Source organism: Symphalangus syndactylus, chromosome 3, assembly GCF_028878055.3.
Source record: "Symphalangus syndactylus isolate Jambi chromosome 3, NHGRI_mSymSyn1-v2.1_pri, whole genome shotgun sequence".
Taxonomy (NCBI): domain Eukaryota; kingdom Metazoa; phylum Chordata; class Mammalia; order Primates; family Hylobatidae; genus Symphalangus; species Symphalangus syndactylus.
In genome coordinates, this window is record NC_072425.2 from 131,225,053 (window position 1) to 131,246,446 (window position 21,394).

General features: G+C 49.3%; 1 protein-coding gene across 2 annotated transcripts in view; it reads left to right on the top strand.

Annotated features, from left to right (window-relative positions):
- Positions 1 to 21,394, top strand: part of ZBTB16 (zinc finger and BTB domain containing 16) — a 196,441-nt gene that overhangs the window by 167,780 nt on the left and 7,267 nt on the right. For both annotated transcript variants that reach the window (XM_055273203.2, XM_055273204.2), the window contains exons 5-6: positions 14,288 to 14,458; positions 19,323 to 19,490. In XM_055273203.2, coding sequence (XP_055129178.1) covers positions 14,288 to 14,458; positions 19,323 to 19,490 — 339 coding nt within the window. The remainder of the gene's footprint in view (positions 1 to 14,287; positions 14,459 to 19,322; positions 19,491 to 21,394) is intronic.

A 21,394-nucleotide genomic window follows, 5' to 3' on the forward strand; every position in this document is an offset into this window, starting at 1 on the left:
AGCTGAAGACTGAGGCTGGGCCTCCTGCAGTGTCCTTTGCAAGGCCCCATACTCCCTGTTTCCTGGGAGGCCAAGCATTTAGTTTGGCTCTGCATTGCAGATGGAGAAGTTTGAGGGAATAAATCTCAGTTTGGACTAGATACTTCTGGGTGGCAGAAGGGTACAGGTAGTTTCAGACCAGGATTGGTTTTTAATTTTTTAATTTTGGTAAATTGTATATAATGTAAAATTTGCCTTTTTAACCATTTTAAGAGGACAATTCAGTGGCATTAAATACATTAGCATTGTCATGCAACCATCAACACACTCTGTCTCCAAAACTCTTATCCCATAAAACAGAAACTCTGTACCCGTTAAACACCAACTCCCCATTCCTTCCCTGGCTCCTAGACAGGGATTCTTAACTTTTTTGTGCCATTGGTTCCCTGGGCAGTCTGGCGAAACCCCTGAACACTTCCTCAGAATCAGGTCTTTAAATACAGAAAGTAAAATACATAGGATTGTCATGGAAACTTGAAATACGGGTATCAAAATATTTTTTAAAAACCCTTTGTATTATAGTGATATGTGTGATTCTTTGTTATCCCATTAACCAATAAGATCAGGCCGTGATTGAATAACTACCATATTTTTGCAGGAGTGGCTTGCATAGATGATACTTTGAGATGACTGCAACATTTCTAGTGCAGTGTGAAAATACCTGTAATGTCTACCGGTGACCAAGTAGTTACCAGTACTGCCCATATGACTGGCTGGTTGCTTATATTCCTAATGGAAGGAGCTACTGAATTTCAGTTGGAGGTTGGCGAAAATAAAGATGTCACTTTTTTCCCCTCTCTGAGTTCACCAATCTCCTGAATTCTGTCGCTGGACAGCTTAGGGGTTCCTTGGACTCCAGGTTAAGAAGCCATGCCTAGACCTGAGCTCACTCCCCTTTTCCGCCTAGAGGGGCAGTGCACAGTGCACAGGGCTGGGAGCGTGCTGGTGCGTAGGATGTCGTGAGTGAAGCAGTCCCTTTGCAGGGCATCACAGGAGCCCAGCCAAGGGGAAAAGGTGCCCCCACTCTCCCCAGGCCGCCAGCCTGCTGTCTGAGGTGGGCGGGGCCGGTGCCCCCTAGAAGTGTGCCTTCTGGCAGCTTCCCCCGCCCCCTTCCACCCTCTTGTCCAAGGGCTCAATGCAGAAGGGAGCCATATGGTCCTTTGTGGACACATTTTCCCTAGTACAGTATCTTCCTGGTGTGAATGCAGGGCCTGGCGGGCGCCCTGGTGTCAGCTGTCCCTCCCCTTCCCTGGCGCCCCATCCCCCATAGCCAGCCCAGAGAGTAGCAGGTTGTGGGGAGTCGGGGAGCCCTGCAGAGTCGGGGTGAGTGAGGAGTCTTTCAGTAACACCCACACACACTCTCACACAGAAAACTGTTGGAAGTGAAGTCAAATGTCTCAAAGTCAGATCCCTTTTTAGTATGAATTTGCTGTGTCTCATTCTGAGCACTAATTCCAATTTAATTGCAAGTGGCCTGAAGCCTCTTCAATAGGAGTAACAAATGGTTTGATTTTGTAAACTTCATCAGACTGCATTTTAAATGCGACACAGTAGCCCAACTCGAATGCCAATGAAGCACTGGAGTAGCTCTCTGTTTACTAATTATCCGTTTTTACTCCAAGCCACGCTGGCTGGCTTGTCTGATTAAATCGGATTTGTGGGATAGAGAACAGCTAGCAGAGTTTTCTCTATAGTAAACGAGATTGAAACTATGGGCCGCCTGGCTGCACACTGTAAATTATATTTCCTTTTAAAGGGGACGTGTCTCTTTTATTTCTCTGTCATCCCTCCTGCATATTAAACTTTACGGTACAGAAGTGTACCCGGCTGCTTCTAAATCCAGCCTCTCACCCTCCACCTGGTAGCACACTCTCACTTTCTATGATTTCTGTCTCCCTCTCTGAAGGACTGGAGAGGAAATTGGTAGCTACATTCTCTGCTCCTTTATCTTTTTAACCCTTTTCTTTTCTTCCCCTTTATTCTGGAATTGGCTTTTCATTATTCCATTATTTTCAAAGATACCTGTGATGACATGGATGCTTAGGAACTATATTGAGTTAGCTAAAAGAGAGTTCTGGCAACACAATTTACCAGGACCTAACACAGATTGGGTTTTAGCCTTTCAGAAAGATGTGAAGATGGGTGGTATTGGGCCGGGGCAGGCAGGGGTTGGGCATGAATTGGTAACCATAGTTTGAATTGTGAAAAAAGAGTCAATTTCTGAAAAATCAAATGTGTTCCTTTGGTCCACCTGGAATGATGAAATCCTTTCCTCTGAACGCAGTGAAATCAGAATCACCTGATTTCTACCTGTGGCCCAGCGGAGAAGGCCGTGGGGCAGGTGTTGGAAGGGTGAACGTTGGTGGTCCCGCCCTCTCGGTTGAAGGCCAGGTTGGGACAGTGGGTGTGTCCTCTTTCTACTGCCTGGCTGGTTCTGGATCTGACGAAGAGCTCCTGGGCTCCATTTATTGTTTATTCCTCTGACCCTAGGAAAGCAAAACAACCTCTGCCCTTGGTCCTTCCTGTAATGTGCACGTGTATGTGCAACACACACATGCACACACGTGCAAGTACATGAAACAAACGCAAGGAGCCCTGAATCAGGTGTAATCAGGCTGTGCGTACATTCTGCCCTTGCTAAGACCAACTCCATGAGCTCGACCTGCCCTGCCCTCGTTCTTGGTATCTACGTATGTGCTGGGAGCTTTTTTATATTTTAATTTGCTTCTGAATGTCCTGCAGAATTAACAGTATCTGTACTTTTCCCTTTTTGGCTATTGTGTGCCATACAGTACGGGAAGGCCGCATGGTGTCTCTGATATTGATAGCCTGGTTACCGTGGGAATGAATGGCCACCACACTCACAGGCCCACAGCCCTCCTTTTAATTGTTGACAGTAAAAAGCGTTTAAATGCTGCTCAATTTGTAATCATCTTCTGGTCGGGGGGGGTGGGAGGGGGGGAGGAGAGGAGCCATTAAAATGTCAGTAAAATGAATACATCTTCTTCTTTTTTGTTATTTTGTTTTGCTTATTTATATGGGGTAGTTTTTCTTTTCATTGCCCGTGTTTGGGAGATATTTAAATGGCGCTGAAACAATCAGTATTTCGTTTTATTTTGAATTTCTGTCTCGCCCAACCCCTGCTCCCCTCCCCACTCCACTCTGGCTCCCTGGGCCTTTGTCTTGCCTCTGTCTCTCTCTTTTCTGCCTGGGTCTCCTCCTGCCTCCTGCCTCTGCCTCCACCTCCTTATCTCTGGAATATATTGGGGTTTATTGGAAATTTTACATGACAGCCTAGCTGAGGTTTTTGGGTTTTTTCCCCAGAGAACCTACTCCTGGGCTGCAGTTTCTCTGCAGGGGCCTCAGGATGACTTTGGGAGTGTCTGAAACTGGAGAGAATGACCATCTATAGAAAGCATCTTTTACACTTGAAGAATACTGGAGATGAAAGAGTCCTGGGGATAACTTATTGTTCAGACAAGGAAACTGGGTCTTACCTTCACGTGGAAGCTCCGTGCCTCCCATTAAGCTCTGGAGACACTGCCAGAATATAAATGCCTACTATGTGTTGGACACTGTGCTCTTGTAATGAAACTGCTAGATTCAGAGGGTCTGGTTCTCTGACTTGCTCTCCTTGTGGGCTTTCTTGGGGGTCTTCTCTATCACTCTGGTGCTGGGGGCTTGGGAGAGAAAGCTCCCCCTCCATATTCCCCACCCCAACTGCCCAGCCCTCACCTGGCACAGAGAGGCTTCAGGTACTCTCAGACCCAGCTACTCAATAATTGCCTCTGTGAGTGTTCAGCCAGTTCTAGGAGGTCTTAAGCTGCTAACTGGTAGTCCCCTAGAAAAGGGACCTAGAGGTTCTCTCAAGTCCTGTGAAATTTTCCCATCTTCCTAAAAATCCCCATCTCACAGTGCTGCTTGAGAAAGGTTGAACCTAGATTGGCACCCAGCAGGTGCCCAGTCAATGTTGGATTCTTTCTTTGCCTTGTCTGTGACTGTCCCTCTGTCAGCCTAAGAATGTGGTTCCCTTTTAGTTAAAGGGATTCTCTTTAGCTAAAAGAAGGCTGTCAAGTCTGACTTTGAAAGAGAAAATGCTGACATCCATCTCAGTGGGAGAAAGGACCATTCAACCTGCCAGCACCCTCTTCAATAGAAGTGTTGAGTATTAGAGTGGAGAAAAACCCTTTAAGGATCACTTATATCCCTCTGCATTTTACTGATGAGGAAACTGAGGCCCAGAAAGGTCTAGTAACCCAGGCAGGAGTGCACAGCAGGTTAGTCACTGAGCCAGGACTTGAGGCCAGGTTTTCTACTCTTTTGTTCCTGTTCAGTTGGGAGTCTGCAGTAAAAAGCCATGTGAGGGCAAGAGGATGGCTGGGATGTGAAGATCCTGGCCTGCCCTTTCATGCTCCGTCCCGATGTTCCTCCACCCACTTTGGGGCTTCTTTTCCTGAAAGCCTCTAAGATCAGCTGAATTCAAGACCAAGGGACCCATATTTCTTGCAGTGCTCATGCAACCTTGCAGAGGGTTACAGGCAGAATACATGCCAGGGAATGGACTTAGGAAGAAACTGATTGTAGCTTTTGGTTTATTTGCTACCCACCTACCCCCAAATGCAGGAAGTAGTGGGCTCTTTGGCTTTAGGAACCCTGAGAGTAAACAGGTGCCTGTCTCTCTCCTTTGAACTTTATTTCTACAGAACAAGCAGTGTAGAGAAACTGAGGAAAACAGTTCTCTGCATCTTGGGAGAAGTTGTCGAGCGTGGGGCCCTCAAGTTGGCACCCTGCCTACTTGCTCCATCCCACGGTCCATCATTCTCCCAGCCTGATCCCATCTCAGAGGCATCTCTCTGCCAGAACGGGCAGTCCCTGAGAGAGGCTTCCACATCAGATGCCCCACCCAGGGTTGGGCTGGGCTAGGTTAGGCTTGCTCTGCAGAGCTGGGCTAGGTTAGGCTACTGCAAGCTGCCCTTCTCCTCTCTGGGTTGTTGAAGTTGGTCCGATTTTTCAATCGTGGGCCAATTAGTTTCACAAATGGGGGCCCCCGTGGTGCCAGGGCACATTTGTTCCGGGCCTGCGCACTGGCCAGGCCCCATTGTTCTGCCTCCCACCCCCGTGTGGGCCCATTGTCCTCGCCCCCAGCGGGTGCTGCTTACTGCTGATTTATACGGGCAGGCGTCCTGCGGGCTCCAGGCTTCTCTGCCACAGCTGGCGGAGGTGCTTAAGGCCTTGGACCCCGTGACCTTTGCCCTAGTCCTGCTGTCATTTTGAAAGTTACAGACCAGAGGGCTGCATACCTCTCCGGATTTACTTTCCACCCCAACTCACCCCCGCACCTTCACTGCACACGCGCGTACACACACACACACACACACACACACACTCTCCCTTTCCTTCTTCCTCCACTTGCTCTTGGAGAAGTTTTAATTCATTCTGGAATGTCTGGAAGGGTCCAGCCACTGGACTGGAAACCAAGAAGGAGCTGCCGGGGCAGGTGGGAGGTACCAGCCGGGGATATTAGTCTCTGCTGTTGTGCTTGGAAGCAGCTACTTCCCGGAACACGGTTTTTAATCCTCAGATTCATTAGTTCCATATCTGATGCTGGGAGGAAGGAAGGAGGATGTTGCTGTCGGTGTGGCACTGCCAGGGAACCAGGACTTGATTTGGCATCTTGCAACTTAGCATGCACCCTTCCTTCCAGAGGCCCCTGCACCCTAGAAAGGGCAACACAGCGTAGGAGGTAGACTGAATGTGAAGGTGGTTTTGTAGCCCAGTACGAAAATGCAGATTTTGTCCCCTCTTAACCCGTTTATTCTCTCTCTTCTTGCAAACCAAACTTCTCTTCTTTTTTTTAAAACTTCCTGCCCTTTTTTTATCCACCCCTTTTCTTGTCCCCCTCCCTCATTTTCTCCCCCTCTTGGGCTGGTTTGTTGGAGTGATTGACAAAATTAGTAAATCCATTCATGTTACTTTTATTGTGCAGGTCTCAATAAATCCCCCATGTCCAGGGCGCACCTTAATGAGCTAGTGAGCTGACAAATTTGTTTACTGTAGCTGGAGGTGCCGAGTAATGAAATGCACTTGTGTCTGCAGCTCACTGCTAAACAAATACATGGTTTTCCGGGAGCCAGCTCTGCTAGCTGCTGCTGCTTGAGGACGCAGCCACATTCCCCAAGAGACTGAAAGTTGTATGTGTACATATGTTTTGAAAAATGTAATCACTCTCCCATCCATTGCTTAGTTTTAAAACAAATCTGAATCAGCTGCTCAAACTCCTCCCCTTTTTTGTTATGCAATGAAGATACTTTTGCTCCCTTGACTGACGGTATTGAAACCATAACATTCCCCTTTTCTCTTGTGGAAATGGAATGTCATACAGATGTATAGATGCCTTCCGTGATTCTACGCAGATAAGAAAGGAAGGAAAAAGGAGCAGAGAGGGCTGGATAAAGAGACCTAAAATTGACAAGGATGAAATTGACAAGTGATGCTAAGGTTTTTGGCTCTTGGCTTGGTTTGGGAAGATGTAACTGAGCACCTCAGCAGTGGGTGACTCTATATGCAGGAGATAAACACCCATGCATGAGCTCAAAGCTAATTGAGTTTGAGACAAGTCTTCGAAGATGGTGTCTTAGTGTATTCTACCCCAGTAAAAGGAACTGGGGAACTTGTCTCCCACTCACCAGCAGCTGATTGGAGTTTCCAGGGTTCGGTGGGCTGATTTGGCCTTCACTGCCCACATAGCTAGCCTTCTGAGGAACGCCAGGAGTGCAGTAGTGCATCCCTAATGATCCTGAAACTCATGCTCAAGAGGAAAACCAGAGAACTAAAGAGAGGGCTCTTGGCCATTTGTCCAGTAGATTCCTTGAAAAGGAGGTGAGCCCTAAATGATAGCACAGGGGAAGTCAAAATGGAGGAGCCACTCATATTCAAGGGCTGGACTTTGTTCCTTTCTGTCTATTCCTGGACTTTGTTCCTTTCTGTCTATTCCTTACCCCACCCCAGCCTTCTCCATCCTCTTAAGATGCAGACAGAGCCTTCCTGCCTTGGGTGGGAGTCAGCCTGGTGCTGCTTGTCTCTGCCTCTCTTTCTGTCTTGCAGAGTGGATGGTACAGCCCTGCTACCTTTTTCAGCAGCAACCTGGGGGCAAAGGGAGGAGAAGATGGGCAAAAGGAAAAGGCGTCAGTTTATGTGATGGTTTGAGTGTGTGGTCGGGAAGGTTGCCCATGCTGGAGATGGTGTCTTAGGAAAGAGTAATCCCCCAGGATGTCAGAGGGGGGAGAAAGACATATCTGAAGGATTTGGGGGCTGGGGGTGGAGGGAGGGGGAAGTTTCTAGTTTAAATCAAGGTTTTCACACCCTCCTAAATTTGATATTTTCTTTCTGTGGGGAGAAGAAGCTTTCGGGGTGGCAGGGGAGGCAGTCCTTCCTTTGTCGGGTGAGGTTGGGTAAGATTGGACGTGAGAAGCCCCTCCGGGGTACATGTGCATGCACAAGCACACACGGGCATGCCCACACCCCAGCACATGCACACACAGCAGTCCCAGCCTGCTTACCAAAAAAAGCTGGAGTATATTTAGATCCCTCTGCTCCTTTGATTAAGAAACTGCTTATAGCAGGAGATAATAAGAGCTTTGCTCCAAGAAGGTGCAGCACCTGAACATCTTCTCCAGCTGTGTACCCCTCTGATCCTCTTCCTTCCCATTTATTAAAGAGATAATTGGTATGGAAATGGCACAGATGTAAACATGAGGGGTTTTGTGTTTCATAATTTCAGACCCCGTCATCACCTGGGTGAAATACCCTAGGTCTATGTCACCCCTTCTGCCTACTATTCCACCCTGGCCTGGCTCTCTCCCTTTCTCTTTTTCCTTTTCTTTTCTTTTTTCTTTCTTTTCTTTCTTTCTCCTTTTTTTTTCTAAAATTAAGCTTGTTTTAAATTGGAAGACTATAGTCAAAGCTGGCTGTGTCGCCACTGGGGGGTCTGATGTGGGTCACCTTCCCTGGAGATACAATTGATGCAAATGTGGTCCCAGGTATTTGCATGGACCCTGCCCATATTACTAAGAGTCATGTTCCTTGAGTCTTGATAGCATCATCCTTTCTACATGCATCCCCTTTTCCTACTTCAGATTCCCTTTGAGCAGATACCCTGGGAGTCCAGGCTAAGACTGAGTCCCATTCATTCTTCAGAAGAGCAGAGGTGCTAATTCCTTGACCTGAAAAATTATTTTCTTGGGTCAAAGCTGACTTATATATCTGATTTACATTGAAATGTACAGATTGATAGAAAACAATACATTCGTAGGATTTACATAATCAAAAACATTGGTCAGTTGGATCATAACAGGGCTATGAAGTTAGGGTTGGAAAGGGCAGGTTAGTTATGAATTCTCTTTCCTAGATGAAGAAACCAAGGTTAAGGACAACTGCTGCCTGGACTAGGATCGCAAATCCAAGAAGGGCTGTACGTCTGGGCCAGAATTGGGATCTCTGGACCGTTTCACTGTATAACATGGCAAAACTGATCCTTCTATGGTCTGGGTTTTTGCTTCTGAGCCACAGAGCTCAGACATGGAGTGAGAACGAAGGAGTCCTGTCCAGCCCACCAGACAGACACAGGGGGCCTCAGTGAGATCCGCTGCCTGTGGGTCACTTGTCATTACTGATTTCCAAGGAGAGTCTTGTTGGATGTTCTTAGTAGTGGTTTCACTTGTGGACTGTGGTCTGAACTTTCCTCATCCCTAGCCCTCTGTCTGTACCATGACTGTCCTCATACCTCCTCCCCTACCCTTTGTGATTGTCTCACAACCCCTTATTTATTTTTTAATTCAACATGCAGTTATTAAGTGCCTACTCTATATCAGGCTGTGTGCTGTGTGTTGGGGAATATAAAGATGAATACAATAGTTCCTACTTTGGAGGCTTATAATCTATTAGGCAGAGCTGAAAGTCCAAAATAAATGCAATACAGGGCTTTACGTGATACAACAGTGAGAGCTCAGAGGAAGATGGTGTTGTTGGCACTGAATCCTAAGTGGTGTAACTCCTCAAAGATGCTTTCTCTAGGGTCAGATTCCCAGAAAGTAGCAGCCCAGAGAGAACAAAACAGCTTAGGCATGTGTGTTGTGCAGGGCTGCCATGACTCATGTTCTGGGTTGTTCACTGCACAAGGGTACCCAGCTGAGGAGGGAAGAGCCCAAAACCCAGCCCTCTCTGTACTCACCATAAATATGCAGCCAGGTCTGTGGCGCTGCCCAGAGGAGGAGACATGATTTTCTAGTTCAGATGAAGGTGTTGTTTGGCCGGCATTGGCTCTGTGACCACATTATAAAGTTTTGTCGTGTGGATATCTCATTCGATGTTCTTGATAACCACAATATGGCAGATAAGGAGCAAATGGATCTGGCGAAAAGAATGACTTGCTCAGGGCCACAAGGCAAGTATGTGGGAGAGCTGGGACCCCTGTGCTGCTTTTCCTTCCCCTGTGTCATGTGGACCATCTGACTTCTGAGGGTCTCGTTTATCCAGTCAGAGCACCTCCCCTCTCCCCAGTGGTACCAGGCCTGACATCTCTCCATAGCAGAGGACGGAACCCAGGTGTTGAAGGGAGCAGAGCGTTCCAGTGCTGCCCGGCCCCCCTGCCCCGCCGCACGTCTCACTGCAGCTAATGAATTGCTAATACAATTTTCTAGATAATTTTATTTCCATAGTCCCACATTTTAATGTGTTTCCAAAAGCTAGCATTTATTTGCTTAATCTCCCAGTGTAATAGAATCTGCCCTGACTCATCATACATGCGAACAATCAGCTAGGCTGAAACGCCAGCAAATTGTTTAATAACTCACATCTAGTCTCTAGATTTTTAACTCGCATGCACCAATAGCTTTTCTTGTGTCTCATCCACATCTCCCCCGCCCTTTTCCATTTTTTTAAAATACTTTTCTATCATCATAGCTGTTAGTCTCTAAGCAGAAAAATGGGGAAAGTGGATGCTGAGTCTCAGAGGCTCCTGCTCCCCTTTCTTCCCCTGGGAGCCTCGGTTGGCGGGTAAGTGGCCAAGAAGCACCCCTGCACCTTGTGGAATGTCCCAGGAAGGAGAGAGAGACCACTGTAGGGACATCATAGCGTTTCCTTTCCAGGTGGTGACCATATAACTTCCAGCCTGTTGGCCAGGTGTGGAACTGGCCGTCTGGGATTTTGTGCGTGCCATTCCTCCCTTGCTGTCCCACCTTTCTAGGATTTTCTCTCTCCCTTTGCCCTGGCAGCCTCTGCCGTGGTCTGGTCCCTACCCTCCTCCAGTGGCCCATCAGCCCTCTCGCTGCTTCTAACCACTTGCTGCTGCTGTTGGTCCCCATGTGTGCCCAGAGTCACTGGCTTCAAACACAGGTCGGATCGTGCTAGCACCACTGGTCTTAGTCAATTCAGGCTGCTATAACAAACTGCTATGGGCTGGGTGGCGTATACACAGCAGACATGCATTTCTCACAGCTCTGGAGGCTAGGAAGTCTGTGATCAGGGTGCCAGCATGTTCAGGTTCTGGTGAGGGTCCTCCTCCTGGTTTCAGACTGCTGACTTCAGCTAGCTCTCTGGGCCCTCTTTTACAAGGACACTCATTCCATTTTAATTACCTAATGATCTCCCCCAGGCCCCACTTCTTAATACCATTACCTTAGGGGTTAGGATTTCAAAAAAGGAATCAGAGGGGAACCCAGACATCAGGATCATAGCAACCCTTGGTCCTTTCATGGCACTGCATTGCTTGTAGAATAAAGTCCAACCTGTCCTGACTGGCATGTGCAGCCCTCTGATCTGACTCCCATCACCCTCCCAGCTTGTCTCCATCCCCAGGGCCTGACCTTGGCCCCATCGGCCCTGACATTTGCCAGCGATATCTCTCTCCTTAGCCTGGCACATGTGTCCCAACTTCTTGTCCTTTGCTTCTCAGATACTCAACTTTTAAAAGCCTAACTCAAAATCTCAGAAGCTCTTGGAGTCGCCCTGCCTTACCCTCTGGGTGGTTGTTAACTCAACATCTCCCACTAGTCTGGGACCCAGTTTCTCTGCTCAGCCTCAGCCTGCCCCTGGTCACCTAGCACAGTGCGTGCACTTGGTAATGGCTCAGTGAGTTGGCTGAATGGACATGAAGTGGCTTCAGGCCACCCCGAGAAGTAGGGACAGCATAGTGGGGCAGCATCGAGGGGCCTTGGGAAGACCAAGGGGGCAGGGTGCCGCGGTCTGCCTTGCTGGGTGGTATTGACACTCAGAGCACCTCTGGGTCTGGCTGTATAGGCTGAGATGTCCCACTGGGAATGCCATTCATGTTCCCTCTGCCCATGTTCCTTCCATGCGGGGGTATCTCAGAGGATACATAAGGAGAAGCCTTGGCTCTTAAAGGGCATGGCAGGCCCCCAAAGCCTACTCAATCCTACTGATTTAAGGTAGCTGTTTGAACACCTGGCTTAATTTGGGCTCTCTGTGGCAGGGGGGCGGTTAAAGGCAGAGAGGGGGTAGATGCTGGGGGCCCTCAAGTTGAAGGAGTGGGGGCCACCGGGCACAGAACGCATTGCAGATGCACTGTCCTCCTGTGTACGTAGGCCAAGCAGGGAGGGACATTGAAGACTTACTGTCAACTCTTGGCATTGCTTCTGTCCGGAAAGATACATCTCTCATTATGTCCCCCTCCAGCAAGTGGAGCTGAGTAGACTGCTCAACATTTCTGAGAGACCTTGGTGGCTCCCAGTGGGATTGGAAGGCCTCAGAGAGCTATGCCTTGTGGACCCAGCCCCAGCATCCGCCCACTCCTGGCCAGGGGTTCTCTAGCCGTTGCTGGAGTGAGTCCTCTGTACCGTCCTTACTGGGCCTCTTCCAGGGTAAGCCCAGACAGGCAGGCAGGCAGCTCCAGAGGTAGCATTGAGCCCAGCCCCCTGGTTTCTGAAAGACAAACCGAGATATGTTCAGATCCCAACTCTGCCTCTTTCTGTGTGATCTTAGGCAAGTTATTTAACCTCTCTGTTTTACACTAGTAAAAAGGGGGATAAGAATGCCTGCCTTGTAGGACTGCAAGTTTTAAATGAACTGACCACATAGATAAAGCACCTAGCATAACGCCTAGTTTTGCTCCCCTTCCTTCCTGCTTTTTGTTGGCCAGGAGCAAAATCCAGTGCTGGCTGCTATTCCCCTTTCCTGCTCAGCCTTCCTGACTGCTGGCGAGATGGGGCGTGGCTCAGTGCTTAGACTTCAGTGTCTGCAAAGGGAAGGGATATCAGGGTGGGTGTGAGGGGCACAGAAGTGTGGGGGACAGTGAGAGGTGGGCCTTGCCTGCCTACTAGTCCATCCTAACCTAGCCATGGGTGGGATGGAGGTGGTGAGGACCAGACCTCTCACTTGCTATCTCCATCGACGGCCAGGAAGGCAGGGAGGTTCTTCGTGCCATTCCTTCTCTTCCCCCTACCTTCCACGAGACACTTCCCGGTTCCATGCTGAGCAGCCCGTGGCTTCCAGCAGCCAAAGCTTTGCCCCCTCCCCCCACCCACTCTGGACTGGACTGACAGATGCTAGGCCTACTTACATTTCCTGCTTGTGCCTCCCCACACAGGGGACAGCGATTTGGGGCCAAGTGCAGGTGATACTGCCCAGGCAACAGCACAGAGACATACAGGTGGGCCTGCCAGGGAGCTCCCGTGCTCAGGAAAACAGAGCCCAAAAGGGTGGGCACCGAGCTGCCAGTTAGGACTCAGACACAAGGTCAGGTACTTCCTCCCGTGGTGCTGCAGCTGGAAATTTCTGCCATGGCTCCAGAGCAGTGTCAGAAAGGGGTTGGTAACAAACAGAAAATGGCAGCCTGTATGCGTGGGGTACTTTGGGGGTGAACAGCCAGTTAGAATTAAATGAAAATCTCACATCACTTGCTAGCTTTCAATCCTTTGACAGTTGCCCATCGGGTTTAGGATGGAACCTAAAGCTCTTGACATGGTTTGCAAGACGCTGCATGGCCTGGCCCTTGCCTTTCCCTTTAGCCTCCTCTTCTTCTTCCCCAGCTGCACTGCACCATTCCTCTGTCTGATCCTCCCACCGGCCACGTTTCCTTCTGGCCCAGAGTGTTCACAGACACTATTCCATCTTCTGGATTCTGCCATTCACCTGGTGTTCTGGGTAACGTCGGTCATGAGAGCAGGGACTTTGCATGCTCTTCCGTGGTTATATCCCCAGTGCCAAAAAGACAGCCTTACTTGTAGAAGGCACCAAAGAATACTTGTTGAGTGAATGGACCTAAGATTCATGCTTTAGTTAGTGGAGAAGTAGTTAAAAAAAAAAAATACAGGATCTGTAGCTAGTCTTGGGAAAGCATTAAAATCTGGGGTGCGTGGGTGTGAATCCCAGCCCTGCCACTTATGAACTCTATGGCAGGAGTCCCCAACCCCTGGGCCATGGTCTGTGAGGAGCTAGGCTGCACAGCAGGAAGCAAGCGAGTGAAGCTGAGTTCCGCCTCCTGTCATATTAGTGGCAACATTAGATTCTCATAGGAGAATGAACCCTATTGGGAACTGTGCATTCAAGGGATCCAGGTTGCATGCTCCTTATGTGAGTCTAATGATAAATGTAATGTGCTTGAATCATCCCAAAACCATCCCCCCACCATACGTGGAAAAAGTGCCTTCCATGAAACCAGTCCCTGGTGCCAAAAATGTTGGGGACCGCTGCTCTGTGGGATTTTGGCGAAAGTACTTAATCTCTCCGTGCCTCAGTCTCCTTGTCTGAAGGGTGAGGATAACAGAGGCTAGCTTTTTGAGTTTTGGATTCATATTAGTTACGTTAGAACAATGGCTGGCCCATAGTATCTTTGTTATTGTTTTTTCTTGCAGGGTCTACCTTGCCTCCCCCACTTTTTGCTCCGGATTCTGTGAAGTCCATCTGGTATATGCCCTCTTAGTACCTTGCCACCTTTTACATACCACCCGACACAGTTGCACATTACCCTTGCTGTTGCAATGTATTTGATCAATGTCTATCCTTCTCCCACTAGACTTTAGCTTCCAGAGCTCGGGAATGACGTCGATTTTGCCCATCACTGGGGCCACATACTGGGTGCTCAGTGTTGCACAGCCCGGGCCAACTGTGGATTTGCCCCTGAGCATGGGGATTTGGAGATGTGAGTCCCGACACTGGCTCTCACTCCAGATGGGTAAAGAATGCGCCTTGTGTTCCCACCTTTCTGAGGCGCCCCCTCTCCTGTCTCCCACAGGCACTGACATGGCCGTCTTCTGTCTGCTGTGCGGGAAGCGCTTCCAGGCGCAGAGCGCACTGCAGCAGCACATGGAGGTCCACGCGGGCGTGCGCAGCTACATCTGCAGCGAGTGCAACCGCACCTTCCCCAGCCACACGGCCCTCAAACGCCACCTGCGCTCACATACAGGTAGGTCAGTCCAGCTGATGGGTGGATCAGGGTCTCTGGGAGCCAGTGTCTATATTTACCTCCAAGGACGTAAAGTGGAGGTGGTGGGCTGAGTTAGCCCTCAGTCCTTCTGCTCAAGGCTTGGGCATGCAGGGGCTGCCCGTCATTCAGGTAAATGTGGACAGTTCTCCCAGTCCCCTCCTGTGGACCGTTGGTTCAAAGTCTTTCCGTGTTCAACACAGGATGCTCATTAAAAAGGCAGGCTCTTGGGTCCCACTCTCAGAAACTTTTATTCCATGGGGCCAGGGTGGGGTCCCAGACTCAGCATTATTAATACGTATTCCCAAGGGATTCTTATGTAGGTAGACCCAAAATGAATTTTGAGAAAAACTGACCTGCTGGGTCTCTTAACATTGCCTGCCCTGCCTCCCACCACTCTTGATGCCCCCCCACTCTATCCACACACATTTCTGAAGTCAGCTTTGGGCTTCTGAGGGCAAGTTGAAGAAGTGATCCTACTTTCCCCACAATAATAAAGTCCTGTACTTGGACCTTAACCCTGTTTAGGGAAGACAAGGAGGGCATTTAAACGATGAGCAATGAAATAGCGCTGCTCAGCCAGTTCCAGGTGATGGGACAAGGGAGGGGTTACAAGGTAAGGAGGCTGGGCCAGGTGCTGAGGGGCTGGCCATTCCCTGCCACCAGCCTCTAGGGCTTCAGGGATGGGGACACTTGGTCTCTGATGGCCAAGAGGCATTTGCTTTCCTGCAGCAGCCCTCGGTCTTCCCTAACAGGGGAGTGGATGGCTTAAATTCCTTATTTTCTCTGACAAAACTGGGGCTCTGCTGAAACTACCTGGTTAAAGCAATGCCCATTTCTGAGTCTGCCTTTGTGTGCTGTGTTTGTAGGGAGGTTGGGGTCAGGTCTCTATCGGGGTATGTGACAGAGTGTATACTCGTAAAAACCTCTGCATGCCACATAAAGGAACAGTAGGCCCTCTCCTCATTTTGAGAGTCTTGTCACAGCTCAGAGATTGAGTATGCAGACCAGGTCTTGCATGGGTGGCAGGCTCTGCTAAATAAGGGAAGAGCTTTGCTTCTCATGGACTGAGCTGGCCTGGCCAGCCAGCTGTAGGTATCCTCATTAAGGAGCCTTCCTGGCTCTCACTTCTGAATGCCATTTTGTTCAGGGGAGCACATTGCCTTAGCATCACCAGATTTGCACAGAACTACTTAAAATTTCTGGGATAGGACGGGGGTAGGGCCCAGAGGGGTGGGCTCAATAAGAAGGGCCCAGGAGGGTGGGATGTTGACAAGGACTTTCTCTATGGCAACTGCATAAGTGTCTCCCCTGCAGGTATATGCACCTTCCTATGAACGCCTCCCTCAACAGGTCCCCAGGTTCATTCGGTCTTATGAAAGATGGCTAGATACCTTTCAGCCACTTCTGAGCATGCTGCTGGGTCCAATCAGTTGGCTTCATGTGACTTGAATGATGTCAGTCCTGCAAAATCCACCCAGGATATGCCCTGCTCTGGCCATGCCACCTTCTCAGAGCTCAGATATGAAAATGTCACATGCTCTTGTGTCAGTCATGGCTCAGATCCACGGGGAGGGGCTGTTTCCAGAGTTAGGGAGAAGACCTTGCTTATTCTAGGAAACACGGAGCATGTGTGCTGCCTATGCACACACAGAGAAACACCCATCAATTTTCACACCAGCGAGGCACTGTGCACACAAGCCATATACAGGCTGTGCACACCCCACACACAATGCCTCATTAATATTCCGTTGTTCTTGGCCCATTTGCTGCTGGGGCCGGGTGTTTAGCATCAGCAGCTGTGTTTGGTAGGTTAGTCCAGCCGTGCTCTTGGCATTGATGGATCCCTGATTCACACGGCTCATCATATAATAAACTCTCAGCTGTGCTGAAGGGAGGGGCCGGGAGGGAGGGGCCTGAGGAGCCAGCAGGATGGGGCTGGGGTGGGGAGGACGACAGACACTGGGCTTGGCCAGTGCCAAAGAAAGCACCAAGTAAGGACAGATTGGGGGGGGGTGGGGGGGTCACAGGTGCACTGGGCAGGCTGGAGGGGGCTCTAATTAGTCTCGTTTGTCCTGCACTTAATGTCAAGCTCATTAAAGAGGCTACAGAGTTAATCAACATACCACAAATTGGATTTTGAGTTCTGCAGCCAGTTTTGTGTACATTGTGGCCACACTGACACAATCAGCTCTCAGGGTGAGGATTTCACGCCAGGTGCGCACCGTGCTTCCAAATCGGGATGGGGATACGTGTGTGTTGGTGACTTTTTCTTTCCTTCTTTTTTTTTTTGTTGTTGTTTGTTTTTCCTTCTAAGTTCTTTTTGTTCTTTTCCCTGGGCAGACTCAAGAATTTCCTATTTAAACTCATTTAACATGTGCTTCACTTCATAATTAAATTCATAAAAATCGGATCAAACAAACTCCTCTGTCTTAACCCTTTGTTTTATAAATTGTTAGGGACCCCTCTGGAGGGGAAAGGGACAGGCAGCCGCCCCCTGCCCCCTCCCCGCCACCGCCGTCTTCCCCCCCTCCCCGCCCCCCGCCTGGCTGGGTGGCTGCCGATGTACGTTTTAATTACCGGCTCCGGCTGAAGTCTCACGTGGCCTTGGCTTTATTTATTTATTTATACCTTAATGAGGATACTGAATCTTTGATTAAAGTCGTAATCGTTGCCGATTCAGTAAGGAGGGGGAGTTGGATGTCAGACCAGACGGGGCTGTGAGTGGAGACACACAGAGAGAGTGGGTTCGGGCGCACACACACAGACTGGCCCTTACTGTGTTAGACACACAACTAATTAGTACCAGGGTCTGCACAGCCCTCCACTCCCTTGAGTTTGATGGGGCTGGGGCCAGGCAGTCCCCATGGCTCTGACAGTGAGGATGGGCAGGTAGCAATTTCCCCAGCTGAGAACCCTGGGCCTTGGCCCATCCCCAGATCTGCAGGTGAGGGACACGCCGGCCGAGCCTCTGAGCCAGTGCAACACCCCATTGATTGGGATGAACTGGTGTCAAGGCACGATGCCACTCTTTGAGCTTCTCCCATCTGATTACTTGATGGAAGTGCCCCTCGCATGGCATGGGTGCTTCTTGCAAATCTTCCACCCATGAGAAAGTCACTGATCAGACCCCAGCATCCGCTCCCCACAGAGCCCTAAAAACCCCTCAGAGCCGTCAGAACAGGTGAGAATTTATATGGGTACAGGGGCCTAACTTTGGGAGGGGGGAGCTTTGGTTAGTGGCCCGAGGAGGGGAGAGAGAGGAGAGAGTAAAATATCATTTTAAAAAGGAAGTGAAGGCACAGGCATGCGAGTCTATAACGAGAAGGACAATTTATGCCCAGGCACGAGCGCAGTTTGACATGGGGATAATGAAAAAACGTAGGTCATTGTGGATGACTTAAACCTTCAGCAGCTGAAGAAAATGTATGAAATGCAGAGGACATTACACGGTTGGCAGCCCCGCACATCTGCAGAGGGACAAGTGAAATACAGTGGGCCATTCTTTACCATAAACTGTGGTTGTTGGAGATGCAGCCCAGAGAAATTGTAATTACAGTGACAAGACGAATCAGCGATATTTAAATATTCATGAACAAAGTCTGGGGTGATCAATCTATCTTTATTGTCTGTGCCTTCACTCCTGTAATAAACAAGTAGCTGGAGTCCTCACCTTTCATTCCCCAAGCCCCCCACTTTAGGTATGAAAGGCAAGATGGTTATTCTCCACACCCCAACCTCTCATGCTCTGGAGATTTAAGAGTGGGATCCTCAAAAAAGAAAAGACAGTTCTCTCCAAGTTTCACAGACCCACCATTTCCTGAGTCTGTTCTGGATCCCCACTGTGTGATGCACTGAGGCTACAAGGGTGGGTGAGGCTTGCTTCTTATCCTGGTGGTGCTTCCCTGCTGGAGGTATAGTGGGCAAGCCAGTAGATACAGCACAGTGTGTCAGCAAGCTGACGAATATATGGTACCCTGACTCTAGAGCCAGACCCAAACCTGCATCCCAGCTCAGCTCCTTCCTTGCTATTTCACCTTGGGGATGGTGTGGAAGCATCTCATTTTTTCTCAACTATAAAATGAGAATAATATCTTTAAGGTTGTTGCCATGATCATCTCATGCGATCACATCACACATCTGAGTGCTCAGGAAATGTAGCCCATTTTAATGCGCAAGTGCCATAAAAATGATACCACACTAATAAAAGAACAAAATTCTGGGCAATTCTTCTCTTTGGGGACACAGAAGAAAGTGTGATTCATTCTGCCTGGGGAACTAAAGGGAAGCGCCCACATGGGGGTATCATATGAGCTGGGCTTTGAAGGATGATTAGGAGTTCACCAGGGAGAAAAGAAGAAATCGAGCAGAGGAAATAGCTATGTAAGACTGTGGAGGAAGGAAATTGGGGACTGTAGAAGGTGTTTGGGGGACAATGTGAAGTTCCCCAAATTGGAGAGATTTCTTTGAAGGTTGGGGAGTCAGGCTGGAGTGACTTTCACCCTTAACCTAAAGGAAGGGGAGAAGAGGTCATCTAAGAAGCAAGATGGTGAGGTCTCATGTATCCACAGCGGGGCTTGCTTTCTGGGGACTGCTGTCCATCCCTGAACCAAATGGGCTCCCCTTGTCCCACAGATGATCATGGGGCCACAGTAAAGTATGGTCATGTGTGAAGACAGGTATTGCTTGTTTATTCAATGGAGGTGTGGCCGTGGATCCTTAAGTTGTCTTTGGAGGTGGTGAATACAGGCCGTCTCATCCTTCTCATGCACTGAATGTGCCCTACTGTCCCCTGAAGAGGGGGCAGGGAGAGGAAAAGGCCTGATCCTGCCCCTTGTCTCCACAGGCGACCACCCCTACGAGTGTGAGTTCTGTGGCAGCTGCTTCCGGGATGAGAGCACACTCAAGAGCCACAAACGCATCCACACGGGTGAGAAACCCTATGAGTGCAATGGCTGTGGCAAGAAGTTCAGCCTCAAGCATCAGCTGGAGACGCACTATAGGGTGCACACAGGTACCAAAGGCCAGGGAGGGGCCTGAGCTGGCTCTGGGACCTGGGTGGAGGTGGGAAGCAGATGGTCTCCTGGAGAAGCCTAAGTGAGGAAGATCCCAGGCTGAATCCAAAAGTAGAAGAGGTTCTATTAAGGGCTGGTATGGTGGCCTGAGGGCCACCACACCCCAATCAAGGCGGCCTGAGGGCCACCAGTCAAGGCCAAGGCAGACTTTACCAATCAATTCCAGCACACTTTCCAGTGAGCCCCCATCAGACCTCCAGGCAGCTATGCCAGTAGTTCAGAGGTGACATGCAAAATGATGTCTGTATATGAGTCCTGAATTAGGGGTAAGTTGGTCCAATTAGCTGAAAGTGAAGGTTAGGGTAATTTCATGTTACTCAAGGGTTAGAGTAAGAATTAGGATGCATTGAATTAGGTTATTATGAAGGTTGGGAAATTGTAAAGTTAGATTGTGTTTGGTTCTGAGATTAGAAGAACAGATATATTTAATAATCCCTGTATGCATATGATGTTTTACCATTTCAGAGGGACTTCACATTTTTTTTTTTTAGATGGAGTTTCGCTCTTATTGCCCAGGCTGGAGTGCAATGGCACGATCTCAGCTCACTGCAATCTCTGCCTCCCGGCTTCAAGCGATTCTCCTGCCTCAGCCTCCCAATTACCTGGGATTACAGGCGTGTGCCACCATGCCCGGCTAATTTTGTATTTTTTTTAGTAGAGACAGGGTTTTGCCATGTTGTTCAGGCTGGTCTCGAACTCCTGACCTCAAGTGATTCACCCGCGTCGGCCTCCAAAGTGCTGGGATTACAGGCGTGAGCCACCGTGCCTGGCCACATTATTTTTTGTATTGGAAAAAGAAATGTGGGCCACTGTTTTCCCTGAGGTCAAAAGACAAAACAAGTGGAAAGGTCTTCCACAGTTTCCCAAGTTGGGGTCAGTGGAGTCCTGGAGCTTGCTTGTGAAAGCTAATTTTTCACATTTCTTCACAACTTCAAGTTCAGTGACACCACCTTAGTTGCTTAAAATTGGCCATGGTAGGAGTAGTCACATCATAGCAATCAGCAGATGCTACAAACCAGGGCTTTTTGGAAAGCCAGTCATTAAACATTTACCACCAGCACACTGCTGGTTGTGGGGAAGGTTGATTTACAGAAGGGTAAGAGGTGGTGGAACCTGGAAAACAAAGATGCCCCCTCTGATCAGGGGAGACAGCTGTCCTGTCCAGAGGAAGGGGGAGAGGTGGTTTCAGGCAGGTCCTGCTGTCTTAGAGGAGAGTACGTTGCCTTTGGAGAGGAAGGGTGCACAGAAGGAGCAGTAAGCAGAGCTATGTGTTGTCAGAGCTCAGTTTTCGTGCCCCAGTTTGAGCCCACAAGGAGAGGGTTGGGTGTCCGCTGATGACAACTATAGTGGTCCAGATGATTTCCCAGAGCCCTGGGGTTTCCTTAGCCCCTTGTCGGGGATGTGACCTGGCAGGTGGATCATTAACTGTATTGGCAGTGACTATTGTAAATAGCTGGTCGATAGTTAGATCACTTTGGCTGTTCATTACTTCATTATTTGCTGGGGCCTATGCGCGGGGGAGTATTGATAGTGAGATGGCTGGCCAGTTAATTACTGTATTGAAACAAGGTTCCCTTACATCCTCTGCTCAGCTCTAGGGGACTCTATGGAAGGAAAGTTGGGGTATAGAAGGCTAGGGTGTGGCTGTGTACTCCCAGGTTCTTTATCCCTCCCATCCCACCCCACCCCCAACTCCAGCCTCAGGAGGGAGGCAGGGTCCAGGGCAAGGTCTTAGCGGTTTTAGCAGGATAGGCCGGGAGCGGTGGCTCATGCCTATAATCCCAGGATTTTGGGAGGCTGAGGCAGGCAGATCACTTGAAGTCAGGAGTTCAAGTCCAGCCTG